Genomic DNA, 15,147 nt, shown 5'->3' with positions numbered 1-15,147 from the left:
GGCTGAGACACCCAAGTGCTCCAAGTCCCTCTTCTTAATCATTGGGTTCTCAATCTTTCCCTTTTGGGTTTTTAATTTTTTTTTAATTATTACTTTTATTTTATTTTGAGAGAGAGATAGAGAGCAAGCAGGGGAGGGGCAGAGAGAGAGGGAGACAGAATCCCAAGTAGGCTTTGTGCTGCCAGTGTAGAGTCCAACACAGGGCTCAAACTCACAAACCATGAGATCATGACCTGACTTGAAATCAAGAATCAAATGCTTAATCAACTGAGCCACCCATGGACCCCACTTTTGTGTTTTTTTGTTTTTGTTTTCTTTTTTAATTATTTGCTGAAGAAACTGGATTGGTTGTTCTATAAAGTTTCCCACAGTCTGGAGTTTGCAGACTAAATTCCTGTTGTACCATTTACCCTATTCATTCTGTCCCTCTATAAGTAATAATTTCTTTTGAAAGTTTTACACTTTATCCTTTCATTAAAAAAATAGTAAAAATGTAGCATACCATACACACTTTTTCTCTACCTTACTTTTTTCACTCAACATTTTATCCTGGTGATCACTCCACCACAATTTACAGAAGAATACCTCGTTTCTTTTTTATAGCTGCATATTACTCCACCACGTGGATGCTACATTGCGTTTTCAACCAGTCCTCTACTGATAAACAATTGAACTGTTTGAAGTTTGCTGCTACTACACATGATGCTGCAATGAACGCCAGTACTTCTATTTGTATTTTTGCCAGAGTATTTCTGGAATCGATTCCTAGAAGGGAAACTGCTGAGACAAAGGATAATTGCACTTGTGATTTTGCTAGAAATTGCAGAAACTCTGTGCTTTAATTTTTTTAAATTTTAATGTTTATTTATTTTTGAAGGAGAGAGAGAGAGAGAGAGACAGAGCGTGAGTGGGGGAGGGGCAGAGAAAGAGAGGGACACACAGAATCTGAGGCAGTCTCTGGGCTCTGAGCTGTCAGCACAGAGCCTGACATGGGGCTCTAACTCACGAACCATGAGATCATTACCTGAGCTGAAGTCGGATGCTTAACTGACTGAGCCTCCTAGGAGTCCCCAGAAGTTCTGCTTGTAAATGCAATGCGCTTCTAGAAGTTTTGTTATGAAATGGATCCTGGAACAGATCCTATTTTAGTTATCTATTGCTATATAACAAATACCCCCCACAAGTAGTGACTTAAAACAACACCGTTTATTATTTCTTCTGATTGTGCAGTTTGGGTGGGGCTCCTCAGGGATGGTTTCTCTGCTCTGTTCAGTTCACTGGGACAGCCTGGCTGGAGCTGGAGAACCCACAAGATTTTATTCACACATTTCATGCCCCAGCTTTATGGCTGGGATGGCTGGACACTGCCTGGGCTTCTCTCTTTCGATGTGGTCTCAAATTATCCAGAATTCCAATCTTCTTAAGCATGACAGTAAAACATGAAACTGCAAGTCCTCTTAAGAAGTAGGCCTGGATTCGTATGACCATTACTTCTGCATTCCACAAGGCAAAACAAGTCTCATGGCCTTCCAGAGTCACAGGGAAGGAAAATAGATCCTATCTCCTGTTAGGAAGAAGAACAACATGCATATACAGAGATGAAAGCAATTGTTAATGGCTATCTTTCAGGCAATCCACCACAGAACTTCCCACTGCATATGCATGATATAAACCAAAAACTCATGTCCTATTCTTATCTCCTTCAGCACCAGCAGAATCTGGAAAGAGTCCATAAAGGTGGTGAGAAGTGAAACACCTTTTCATGCTGCACTGTGTGGGGAATGGTAAAGTGTGGGGAATGGTAAAGCTCAAGGGGACCCAAAGGAGAGATAACATCTATCAGGGAAAAGGGAGAAAGTCTTGCTTTGAGGCATGGTACCTGATCACCTATCTGGAACATAAATCTATCAATAGCTATCATATTCATCTATTTTTTTTTCAAGAACATTGTTCCAAGCTCAAAGAGTTCAAAGTGGTGAAAACAACAGACAAAGTCTTAGCTCCTGTAGTACTTACTTTCTAAATGGGGAAATGCAGAACACAGTAAGGGATAGAAAGATATATGAGAATATCCTGCCTTCAAAAAAGTTACAATGTACAGTTGAAACTGGGGATGATAAGCAATCGTGACCTAGCTAGAACTAAATAGAGATAATGGAAAGACAAATACAATTTTATATAAGTGGAGGGGTGCAAACACAGATAGAGTATCTGCTCTGCATAATAGCTACAACACTAGCAGGACTGACTGCAGAGGTACAATTCTGAGGAAATGAGAGGTTTAAAGGAAAATAGAGGAAAGGAGGGATCATTGTGGCCTGGGGAACTCAGGAAACACTGCAATATGGGAGAGAGGTATTGTGGGGACCAGAGCCGCCTTCTGTGCATCTGATGACATACTGGCAAGTCCCAGGGGTTGCTGTGTGATTAAAGGCTCTCACCAAGATGGCTTCCCTCCAAGATGGCCTCCTACTACTTGCTGAGAGAAAGAGAAAGGCAAAATGGAGTTTTAAAAATCTTATTTATTTTAAAAGAGAGAGAGAGAGAGAGAGAGAGAGAGCGAATCCCAAGCAGACTCCACACTGTCAGCACAGAGCCTGGTGTGGGGCTTGAACTCATGAACCATGAAATCATGACCAGAGCTAAAACCAAGAGGTGGGCACATAACTGACTGAGCCACCCAAATGCCCCCAAAATGGGGTTTTAAAACTGATTGATCTGGTAGGTAATGCAGTTATACATAAAATATCATATTATCCAAAGGCCAAAATTGGGAATTCTATGACAGATGTTCAAGGCCTAGTCCTTGGCTGTCATGTCTATATGCTCTCCCTTGGTGATCTCACTCAGCTACATGGCTTTACATAGTATCAAAATGCCAATGACTCACAAAAGGATATCTTCAGCTCTGACATCTTGCCATACTCACATATCAACCATTTAATCTACATACTCATTTGGAAGTCTAATAAGCTTCACATGGTCAAAATGGAATTCTTGATTTTCCCTGGAAAAACTCTGCTCCTCCTCCAGTTTCCCTATCAGTTAGTGGCACCGCCAGCACCAAGTTATTCAAGCCAAAACACTGGAATCTTTCTTGATTCCTCTCTTTTTCTAACACACCACATCCAAGTAATTAGCTTGTCCTGGTGATTGTTCTTCCTTCAGAATGGATCTCAAATTCAACTATTCAACACTTCTTGCCCTGCACCAAACCACCATCACCTCTCACAACCTAACCCATCTCTTGGCTCCCCTCATACTTTCCTCAGTCTATTACCTGCACAGATGCCAGAGCAAACTTTTAAAAATAAAAGGTCATACAATATCCCTCACTAAAATACTCCAAGGGCCTACCACAGCAATTAAATTAAAATCCAACCTCCTAGCCTTGGCTTACAAGGCCCAATATTATTCTAGCCCTGACTCTTGCTTCAGCCTCACCTTATGTTACACTTTTCCACCCTTACAGCTCTCCAGCCATGACGGCCTTCTTCGTTTCCAAAACATGCTGAAATTGTGGCTTTCTTGGGAACTTTACATTGTTCTTTCCCTGCCCCTCTTTGCATGACTGCAAACTGTTCTTTTTTTTTAGGTCTCCGTTCCGATGGTGCCTCCTTAGAGACACCTCTTCTGACAACCTTACTGAAAGAATCCCAAAGTTAAAATTCACTAATCAAGGCACAGAGGGCACAGTGATGAATAACATAACAAAGTCCTAGCTCTTGTGATACTCACATTCTAAATGGAGAACATGCAGAACACGGTAAGGGATGTATCGCTACATGGTAAGGGATATGTTGTTGTTATATTTTCCAGAGTATTGATCATACTCTGAAAGATATCTTAATTATCTTCCTACTTATGTCCATCCCCCACTCCATTCAGTATACATTGGCAAAGGGATATAGGACAGAGCCTGTAGCTGTCTTACTCTCCACGATATTTCCAGCTCAACTCCATAGAGTTGGATCTCAATGCATATTTGTTAGCTGTATGACTGAATGTGCTTGCATATATAAAAAATTATGAAGTAACATTTTAGTTATAAAGGAAGAATCTGTTATAGAAGAAAAACTGTTTATATCCCCTTTATTCCAGTTCTATCCTTCTAAATCTTAACTTCCAATTCCACCCCAACATTATGCTGATGTCAAGAGTTATTGGACCCCTTCATTACACTTGCCACCAGGGAAATGCATGTCAGCCTAATTACTCCAGAGGGGCATGCATTTCCTCGAGGGCAACACACCTCTTTGCTTCCTGTAGAAAATGTGTTCTTTTAGGGCTGTGTTAAACATTGGTGCTCCAGCTATGGTTTCTGATAGTACTTTCTTTCTTCTTTGACATATGCAATCATGACCTAGTCAGTAACAAATAGAGATAATGGAAAGACAAACACAACTTTGTGTTAAGTGAAGAGAAACAAACACAGATTAGGGGATCTACTCTGCACCCTGTAAGATCTAACACAAACAACAATGAACCTGATTTGACAGTCTTATGCTGGACAAATTATATAGTCCTTCACGGTTCAATTTCCTCTTTCTGTAACATCTGGATAACAGTGCTTTTTCTTCCTAACTTCCCTGTGAAATAAGCATTATTTTATATTTATAGAACTATGAAATGTTAGGCCTCAGGTATCTTGGGAATCATCTAATCCATATCCAAATTTGGAAACTGAAGCTTGGTGAGGGCAAGTGATTTACCTAAGCTCACAGCTAATTATTAGCATGACTGGAACTAGAATTCAGATCTTCTGACGCTTAGACCAGTGTTTTTTGGCCTGCCCTTACTGCAATGTTTGCTGTTGTTTAGCTTTCCCTGGGTGTCTATATTATCTTCAGGTTAGTTCATACAATTCTTGAGGATAGTGATAATTTGTTTTTCCCACAGTGCTTACTTGGTTATATAGATAAATATCTATTAAATGAAAGGGGGCAACTGGGTGGCTCAGTCAGTTAAGGTCAAGGTCTCACGGATTGGTTCATAAGTTCCAGCCTTGCATCAGGCTCAATGCTCTCAGTGCAAAGCCCGCTTTGGATTCTCTGTCCCCCTCTCTTGCTGCCCCTCCCCCACTCACACTTTCTCTCAAAAATAAATTTAAAAACACTGAAAAAGAATAGTCTGCTCTCAGTCCATAGTAGTTGCTACTCCTCCCTGTCATAATCAGCTGTAACTTTCCAGTTACTTCCCTTCATTCATTGAAAATTTTAGTATCTGGCTCACTTTCTTTCCAGGTGACTCCAGTTTTTCTTGGTGACTTCAATAAGCTCATAAATGAACTATATAACACTCTGACCACTTAGGTTACTGAACTCTTCACGTCCAGTGAGATATTTCTCCACCCTACCTCAGCTATCCATTCTCATGCTTGTGTACTGTAATTCTAAGTCTTGATTTTTAAACATCCTATTGTTTGACTACTGCCTCTTGTCTTCCAGTTCACTTATTATAATACCCTGACTCCAACAATTCTTCAACCCCATCAGGAGCTCTGATGTGACAGTGTTTCAACTGTCCTTTCTCTCCTCACTCTCTTCTTCATCTAGCCTAGAATCCCAGGTCTATCACTGCAATCAGTCTGTTGTGTACATTCACAATTCCATTGCCACTTTATCACTTGCCTGGAAAAATGCCAATTCTGGTTAACGCCAACTCTCTACCTATCTTGTCCCTACACCCAAGCAGTGGAACAAACCTGATTAAAACAGTCACAGCTTGTGCTGACTGTTTAAGCCTATGATTATAAATTAGAGGAGGACCCTCAGCAGTGCCCAGTAATTCCTCATTTCCTTAGTCAACCCACTCTCATTCTTCCAGACTTTATTTAAATCCCACACTCTTGGCGTGCCTGGGTGGCTCAGTTGGCTAAACATCCCATTTCTGCTCAGGTCATGATCTCCCGGTTCTGAGTTTGAGCCCTGTGTGGGGCTCTGTGCTGACAGCTCTGAGCCTGGAGCCTGCTTCTGATTCTGTGTCTCCCTTTCTCTCTGGCCTTCCTCCACTCATGCTCGTTCATACGTGTGCATGTGCTCTCTCTCTTTCAAAAATAAATAAACATAAAAAATTTTTTTAACATAAAAGTTTTTTTAAATCCCACTCTCAATGCCCAATCCTCACTCTTACCTGATATTCTCACCCACTGATATACTGGGGAAAAAAATAAAATTAAGCAAAATATAGGTACCAGCATCTTTTCCAATAATCTTATCTTCACCATTTTCACAACCTCCATGTCTAAAATGAATGAAGTGTCCATTCTAATAAGGCTAAACTCTCTTTTGAGAGATAGTTCTCCATGTGTCTCTCACATTTGTTTTGATTCAGGTTATCTTATCAAGGATATTTGTAGAGTGAATAGCCTTGGAAGACAGAGATAGTATCTTCCTTTGGAGCAAAGCAGGAATGCTTACTGTCCACTATCACAAAAATAATGTCTCTCTCTGGAGCAAAGGACAGGCATCAATCAGTTGACTACTCTCTCTTTCTTGAAATACATTCTTGGTTTCTGGTTTTTCTTATCCTACTCAATCTCTTTTGCTAACTCTTCCTGCTCTACTGAGAAGATTATTTGTTTTTGTCCTTATTCCATTAATAGTACATTACTTGATTTTCATTTTATCATCACTGTAGGTTGTCTTGGCTGAATATTTTTATAATTACTACATGTCACCTCTTTATCAGTCTTTGTTTTAAATTCTTATGTTGGATATTAATTTATTAGATGAACAGTTTTTGGGTTAGTATTTTCTTGGTAGTTTTTTTTTTAAATTGCCTTTCTCTAAATGTTTTGGTAATATGTTCTAACCATATAGTTGCAAACAGCACATGGCTGAGTTTCTTTTTTAAAAAACCCAGTTTAAATGTGCTTTTTGTGTCATTTTTTAAATAATACAAACATTTTATACTTATTATGATTAATAACACTTGGGCTTCTCTCTAGAATCTTGTTACCTATTTATACTTCTAGTTTTATTTTTCTTCTTTTTTGCCTGCTAATCCAGTAACTAAGTTTTCTCTAGGTTATTTTTTTCCTCTATAGATTTGGAAGTTAAACATTCTACTTCTCTAATTTTGGTGAATACCTTTCAGTGTTTAATATGTATATCAGAAACAGACTGATATAGTCAAAGTTGCCATAATCTTTTATTTTTAATATGTTATTTAGAGAGAGAGAGAGAGAGAGAGAGAGAGAGAGAGAGAGAATGAGCAGGAGAAAGGGGCAGAGGGAGAGAGAGAGAGAGAGAGAGAGAGAGAGAGAGAGAGAATCTTAAGCAGGCTCCATGCTCAGTGTGGAGGCCAATGCGGGCCTTGATCCCATTACTCTGGCATCATGACCTGAGCTGAAATCAAGAGTTAGATGCTCAACTGACTGATCCATCCAGGTGCGTCTGCCGTAATGTTTTAAATAACTTTTCTATATTTAGGATAATTCCCTGGTTATAAATCTCACCTTCCCAATATAAAATTCAGAACTCTGATTTTCTGCTTCCCTTGCAACCAGGATGTAGGCCTATAACATAGGCTATGCTAGCCAGAAGCACCTGTGGAAATGCGAGGACTGTGAGGATACAAGCCCTGCACACAGATTCCATTTTCCTGGTGCAGGTAAAGATGAAAGCATCAAACTTATAAAGGTGGCAGTCATTGCAAGGTCCTTATCACACAGAATTGGTATTGGTGTTGATAGCAGGAACAGGTGAAGGAAAGTTGAGCTCGTGGCATTTGGCGTTCGATGGGAATAGCAGCAGTTTCTTTATCATGCCAGTTCTGTTGCAGTTCGGCAATTTTTCTAGAACCTTAACCCAAGATTTTTGTTTTTTCGGGGGTGGGGGGTGGGAAGGAGGCTTACCCAATGACCCCGGAGGTGGTAAATGTCAATTTAAGAAATTCTTGCTTGAAGTTTGAAGACTGTTGTTTGCAACAAAGAATTTTAACCAATATAATTACTTTTCAAAGTCTAAGTTAAGGCATATTTCATTTCTGAGTAAAAGAAATTAAGTCTTTAATTCAGAACTCCCTTGGGGCGCCTGGGTGGATCAGTCAGTTGAGCGTCACACTTTGGCTCGGGTCATGATCTCACGGTTCATGGATTCGAACCCCGTGTCGGGCTCTGTGCTGACAGCTCAGAGCCTGGAGCCTGCTTCAGTTTCTGTGTCTCCCTCTCTCTCTGCCCTTCCCCTACTCATTCTCTGTTGCTGTTTCCGAAAAATAAATGAACATTAAAAAAATTTAATTCAGAACTCCCTTTTGCTATCATATACGACACTTTTAAGGGCTAATATTTTAATTTCACCTGGTTTTAAAATTCCAAAATAGTGGCACATAAAAAATATCACTGATTTAGATTAGCCAAGATATTTGCTAATTTATTTGTTTATCCTCCCTTCTTCCTTCCTATTCCTTTTGGGTTCAGCTTTTTTTTTTTATTTGGAGCAAATTCTTTAGTATGCCCTTCAATGAGCATCTGTGAGTACTAAATTTGAAAATATGTTTATCTTGTTCTTCCTTTTGAAAGATAGTTTAGCTAGGTATAGAATTCTAGTTTTTTCAACTATGGACTCTCAGTACTTTGAAGATATTTTCCATTATCTTCTGTCACCTATTACTGCTTCTACATCTGCTGATGGGTCATTCCTTCAAGATGACTTATTTCCTACCAAAATGACTGTCATTCCTTTAAGGATAATTTGACTTTTCTCAGTGGTAACTTTTAATATTTTCCTATTGCATTTGGTATTCTGTAATTTCACTACTACATAAAAGTCACAGTTTCAAAAATTTATTCTGCTCGATTTGATTTGATAACCCATGGTTTTCTTCAGGTCTGAAAAATTCTCACACATCATCTCTTTGGATATTGCCTCTCCTTCATATTCTATTTTCTCTCCTCCAGAAACTCTTTTAGATGTATATTGGGTCTTCTATTTCTATCCTCCAGGTCTCTGAACTTATCTTGGCTGCTCTGGCAGCTTTTTATATGCAGTTTACATGTATCCCAGTCTCTTCATAAAAATTATTTATATAATGTAAGAATTATCAAAATTTCCTATCACATTAACTACTCTTCTGGCTTTCAAAGCTCTCACGCATCCATACCCTAACATTAGTTAGGTAACTATGGGCACACCACATCTCTTGACCCCAGTCTCCCAACACAAAGAGATAACTGAGATTATTGAAATACCTTAATGAAGTGAAGCATTTAAGGCGCTGACAAGTTCCCCAGACATAGCAGCACACTAAATAAAATTTACAGTGGCTGCTTAGCTCAAAGCAATTTTCCCTGGTGGTCACATCTGTAGGACATCTTTCCTTCTACCATTTTAGAGATGAATTCTGAATGGAAGCTGTTTTCAGTTATAAGACCTTGCTTCTTTGGTGGTAATGATTGACTGAGGCCTGGTCACATGATTCTAGACCAACTGATTAGTCATTCCTTGAGACTTAAAATTTGAGGTTTCCTTTTTGACTGCTGAGCACTTAAAATGTGCGTAGAGCTGCTGGCTGTGGTAAAAGAGAATGAAAAAGTGTGTATGTGGGTTGGGGAAATGGGTGGGAGAGATTATTGACCATTCAAGTTCCTGGCTTCATTAGCTTTGATGATATGGGAATTTTAATACCACAGATTCCTTTAATATATGAGTGTTTTATAATAGGGAGGAATAACCTTATCATAAAGATTGTGAAAAGGTTTATCAGAATTTGAACATGAATCTTTGTTTTATTGCTCAATTATATCAATTTTTTTTATTCCCACTTTCCAGAATGATTGTTATCCTCTCTTCAGCTATGGGAATATAGTTGTAATCACATTATATTTGAAAGGTCCTGCAGAGTTCCCACAGTCTTTCATAGCATTATCTTATTTAATTGTGTGAGATGAATAGTCCAGGTAATGTTAAGATTAATTTTTACAAATCATGAAATTAAGACTCAAGTTACATGTTGTTCAGGATGAAGAAGGGTGGGAACTGAGCTAGATATCAGGCATTCTCTATCAGGGGAGCTCAGAGCTTACCATTTGCAAGATTGTCAAAGATGGTACATTATAAAATATTTTCATTAATTATTCTTAATTAGGATTTTCAGACAAGTCCTGAAAAGTTTCATTAGTTCGACTGTAAAACCTTTTAAATGCTCTCTGTCCACAACTTAAATTCATACTCTCAAATGCACTTGTGTTCTCCCAAAAGTTAATCTTTGCTTTGTTCTGAATCAAGTTCCTGTTGTGCTTTTAAATTCTAGAACTTTAACCTGGAGAAGATATCATTGGGGGTGAAGTTGAGGAGAAGGGGACGTATTAATTCCAGGCGAGACATCCACAGTACATGAACCTTCATGCACCTCTTGACTAAGATAGAACTGTGTTGGATATAACCTGTGGGTAATTATTTACAAAGGTGACTTGTAATCACAGAGTACTCTTGTGATTGGGAGAATTCAAACGCTCTCACAACTTAACTCATTCACCCTCACTAAACTGACCAGGAGAGGCTGGATGACATATAATATCGGCTGAAGTTGCTGAAGTATAGGGGAGTGAGATATTGAAAATAATACAAAGAAAGAGTAGTTTAGCTTCCTTTTTAGCCTCAGCATGACTGTTACCTGTTATGAGAATCTTTCCACTTCAAGTAGAAAATATAATTTATTATGAGGATTGTTAATTTTAGATAGGAAATTGTTTCTATGGAATCAAGGCATTGATATGTCAAAGAATATTGGAAGGATCATACTATTAGCAGTGTTTTTCACTCTGCACTCTGATATCTTCATTTTTTTATGGGGCTAAAAGATCAGCTTTTTGTTTTAAGCACAGCATTATTATAAGCTGACAGTCCTGGCATAGGTCCCCTTTTCTTCTGACTGCCACTAGACTCAAATCGATCTTCTAAATACAGTCTGTCCCAAGAGACACAATTGATGTCGGAAAAGGGGACTTTTTTAAACCGAGCCTGACGTCACACATTTGTGCTCTAACCATCTGTACCTTTTATTAACCAGGGGCTGGAGCCGCCCAGGCGGACAGACACAGGCGCACAACAGCCTTCTCCCACACAAGCCTGGAATGGCAACAGTGTGCTGCTGCCTTAGAAAGAAAAGCCGTTTCAGAACTGTGGGGTGGCGTGGGGGTGTGTGTGGCAGGGTGAGGGAATCATTTCTCTTCTTCGCCATCCAAGGATGCTATTTATTGGAAATCCAGCACACCTTTTATTATTTTTTTAATTGATTTCTCTCGAGTGGGAGGCAAAACCCTTCAGATGCGAAAGAAAGGAAAAACAAAAAATGCGAGCCCGGCAGGAGGATTTTGGAGAACCACAGCTTCGCTTCGGATTGGGACTACGGGCAGAGAACGACTCCAGCCAGCGTCCACAACCTGTTTGGCTGCAAAGATGCCGCTGTTCCGCCTCGAATGCAGCATCGCTCCCCTCCCCGTCCCCACCCCTCCGGTTCGGGTGCTGCCCCCGGGAGGGCGGCGGCCTCTCAGCGTCACCTCTCACACCCTGCCGTGCCCAGTCCAACCGAGTCCGGAGGGGCGTGTGCTGGGGAAGGGCACTCCTCGTCCTTCGATGCGCGAGACCCGGGGAGTTCACGCTCCCCTGCAGCCCCCTCTTTCTGGCCTTGCCCACAGTCCCCGACAGGGCAGCAGTCTCCTGGTGAATGCCCCTCTCCCCATTCCCGTGGCTCCTTCATCCTCCTCAAGCTCAGGGGCGCATTCTCACTCTCCCTCCACGTGTGCGTCCGGTTCGCCTCTCTCCCCTCGCAGGAAGGCAGCGGCCCCCAGGTGCCCACCTTTCACGCCCCTTCCGGCCCCTCACCCAGTTCCTTCAGCGTCCTCTAGCTTTGGGGAGCGTCCGCACTCCACCTCCACGTGCGAGCCCAGGGCCGTTACCCCACTTCCAGACGCCCCCCCCCCTCCACCTCTAGCCCGGGCTCCGCCCACCGCGCCCGGGGCGCGCGCCCAGGAGTACCTGGCCACCCCTCCCCCGGCCTGGCGCCGCTCCCCTCCCGCCTCCCCCGCCCAGCGCGCAGTAGCTCGCAGCCCACCCCTCGCAGCTTCCTTCTCTCCGCCCCCTCCCTCTCCAGGAGGTGGGGGGGGCACGAACGAGCGCGGTGGCGTGGCCAATGGGCGCTCGGCTTACTCTGGCCTCTCCCCCGCGCGGCCGCCAATCGCGGCGGGCGGTGGTGGTAATATTGTGGAGTGGAGTTTGGATGCCGCCGCTGCCGCGGGCTGGAGCGGCGCGGCCGCGGGGGCTGCCAGGGTATTTCGGGAAGGGGGCGTGAGGAGGAGGAGGCGGCGGCGGCGGGCGGCTGTGGCTGCGGCAGCGTGTGGAGGCAGCTGAGAGAAAGAGAAAGAAAGGAAAGAAGAGGGCGGGGGAGTACTCAGGAGGAGGCGGGACCGACCGGGCTCCTCACCTCTCGGTAGCGGCAGCGGGCGGCCCGGGAGGCGGCACCGCCCCCTGCCCGCGGACTCAGCACAGCCGGCCGCGGACCCGCTGGCCCCGGGCAGAGACCGAAGCTACGGGGGCGGAAGCGGTGGGCCGGGGCGGCGGCGGAGGCGACCGCCATGGCGTTCCTCAAACTCCGTGACCAGGTAGGTGAGGGGCGGCAGGGCGGGATCGCGCCGACCGGAGAGGAAGGAAGGGAGGGCGGCGGGCCAGCTGTGTGGGCCGCCCGGGCGCCCGCTTGGCGGGGTGGGTGCGAGGGAGGCGGGGTGCCGCCCGGGGGATCAGCGCGGAGGCCGGGCCGGGGAGCGCGGGCGACCCGCCTGTCAGCGAAGCACCGGCTGGGTGAAGCCCACGTGCGGCTGGGGGGCTCGCCGCCGTCTCCGGTTGCCGCCGCGTGAGGGGCGGGTCCCGCGCTGGCCGCCTAGGCGTCTGCGTCCGTCGCACTGCCGGGTGTGCGCCTCCTCTCTCCTGCCAGGTGAGGCTCGGGCCTAACAGGTGGCTTTCCGCTGCCGGGCGGGAGCAGTGCTGGCTGCCGTGACCTTAGGTCACGACCTTGCTCGCCTGTTTGCTTCGCCGTGTAGTTTGAGGCACGCTCTCTCCGGGTTAAAGTCGGTTGATTCTGCTTTGGGACTAGTTAATTCAACCTGCAAGTCCCTAGAATTGTTTTCTTTTGACATTTTGTGCACCATTTTGGTTACTTTTCTTGACTTACGAAGACCTGGTCAAAGAATACCTGAAGTGCCTAAAAGAGTAGTGACTCTTTTGGACTGAAAAAAAAAAAAAAAGTGTCTAGGAACGAAATGGCAACGATTTCATGACGATTTGTATACCTGAAAATGTGGAAAGATGGGTAAGAAGGCTTTCAGGCGGTGCAGAGGCTTCCAAGCATTTGTGTCTCTTCAAGGAAAGGGAAATTAACGTATGAAATTTACCGAGAGGCAGTAGACGCAATAGTGCTGAGAATTTATATTTGCCATTTGTCTTTTTGAACAGAAGGTACTGGGCAGATTTGAAGGGAAAGTAACTTACATATATTGGGGAACTGTTCTTAAAGTGAGTACCCCTTTTGCAGAAACAATGAGGAAAAACTTGAGATGTCTTTTTAAATATTGTTTCAGTGAATATTGTGCCTTAAATTCTGAATCTTGGTACCATGAGTTCTCATTTCATAAATGAATTTTATTTTCTCTTTAGACCGTTGGCTTAACTTGTGTATCATTGGGTATCAGGAAGATTTTAGCTTGTGTTAGCATTCTCAGGAATGATACTTTGAAAAACTCTTCCTTTTCAGGGAAGTTTATACATTGTATTTCACTTGACAGAACCACATTGTCCAGTATGATAGCCACTAGCCTACATGTGGCAACTTAAATTTTAGTTAGTTACAATTAAATAAAGTAAAAAGTTCATTACTCTTAGTCTTGGTAACCACATTTCAAGTGCTTGGTAGCCACATGTGGTTATTGACTGTGGTATTGGACAGCACAGATACAGAACATTTATATCATCAGACAGTTCTATGGGATAGCACTGTTGAAGAATAACGGGTAAAACATAAACTAATTCCTGCTAATTCCTGTATAATCAAGTCATGTTATACTCTTAAAGGTGTAAATTCAAGATCTAAATTCTCTAATCTTTACCAATCTAATGGCACTTTGTGCTGCCATAGCTTATAGTTGAAGTAATGATTAGATTTTTGTTGTTTCTAGTCCTACCTTTTGAAAAAGTTTTTTTGCGATTTGGATCATAGTGTGCATTAGGAATTTGGTGAACTTTTAGGAGACCATCCCATTTTATTCACCATCAGGTTTAAACAGAAACAAGATTATGTATTCAGTTTGACATAAAGTCCAATTGCACCATTGCATTTGTGTATTTAGGAATTGGAACATTAAAGCAATTTTGATGCTACTCTAGTTTTATATAGTGTCTGTTAATATTCAGTGGTGGTGATATATAAAATGTCACCTGTAAACTTAAGGCTACTTGGACAGATTAATGAAATGGCATGGCTCAGATGGGGAAGAACATTGAGGTTTACCTGTCAACTACGAAGTGAAGGACCCATCTGGTTTCTCTTTTGGAAGACTTTGAGAAATGAGTTTCTTTTGCTGTTTCAAAGGGAATAGCTGCTTTTAAAAGTCATTTTGTATGTTGATGTTTTATTCGCTATTAGAAATGATGGTAAAAATGAAATGGAATACAATTATAATTTTAACCTACATGAAAAGCTGTTCATCTAGATGAATTATTTTATTTGGAGGAAAGGAGGAGACAGTGTGGATAAACATACATAATTTTAAAGCTGGAACATACTTGACCAAGCATTTAACTCAGTCCTCATTTACACTTGGGGTAGGAAATAGTTCAACCTACTTTTTTCTGTTGTTGCCATACTTTGTATTTTGTTTTCTTCTCGTTCTGCAAATTACAACTATTATAAGTAGAACCTATTAATGGATAGGAGTTCTTCTTTGTGTGCTTAAGCATCAGTTGGGTTCTAGATGGTTTAAATATAAAATCAGTGAGTAAATAAACCAATTTGTTTTCATGTCCAGTAATCTGGATAAGACAGCTTTCTCCCTTTTCCATGGCTACACCTAATATGGGGGTAAGAACAGGATTGAGTTTTCAGTTGGACATCAAATCTGATTGCACCATTGCATACATGAGTTTCAATTATGAA

The 15,147-nt window shown here is 42.3% G+C and overlaps 2 protein-coding genes across 2 annotated transcripts in view; one reads left to right on the top strand and one right to left on the bottom strand.

Annotated features, from left to right (window-relative positions):
* Positions 1 to 1,187: 1,187 nt before the first annotated feature.
* The window catches only part of LOC120238461 (translation initiation factor IF-2-like), a 21,474-nt gene continuing 7,514 nt past the window's right edge, over positions 1,188 to 15,147 (bottom strand). Inside the window, exons 3-4 of the mRNA XM_039242186.1 lie at positions 12,427 to 12,879; positions 1,188 to 1,564 (exon numbers count right to left, since the gene is read on the bottom strand). Of these exons, the coding sequence (XP_039098117.1) occupies positions 1,520 to 1,564; positions 12,427 to 12,879 (498 nt within the window). The 3' untranslated portion in view covers positions 1,188 to 1,519. The remainder of the gene's footprint in view (positions 1,565 to 12,426; positions 12,880 to 15,147) is intronic.
* Positions 12,589 to 15,147, top strand: part of ANKRD28 (ankyrin repeat domain 28) — a 206,487-nt gene continuing 203,928 nt past the window's right edge. The window contains exon 1 of the mRNA XM_039242213.1: positions 12,589 to 12,604. The gene's annotated coding sequence lies outside the window, so the exon portion shown is untranslated. The remainder of the gene's footprint in view (positions 12,605 to 15,147) is intronic.

This window comes from Hyaena hyaena, unplaced genomic scaffold, assembly GCF_003009895.1.
Source record: "Hyaena hyaena isolate Hyena2069 unplaced genomic scaffold, ASM300989v1 scaffold_210, whole genome shotgun sequence".
Lineage (NCBI taxonomy): Eukaryota > Metazoa > Chordata > Mammalia > Carnivora > Hyaenidae > Hyaena > Hyaena hyaena.
This window is presented reverse-complemented; position numbering and strand designations above follow the sequence as displayed.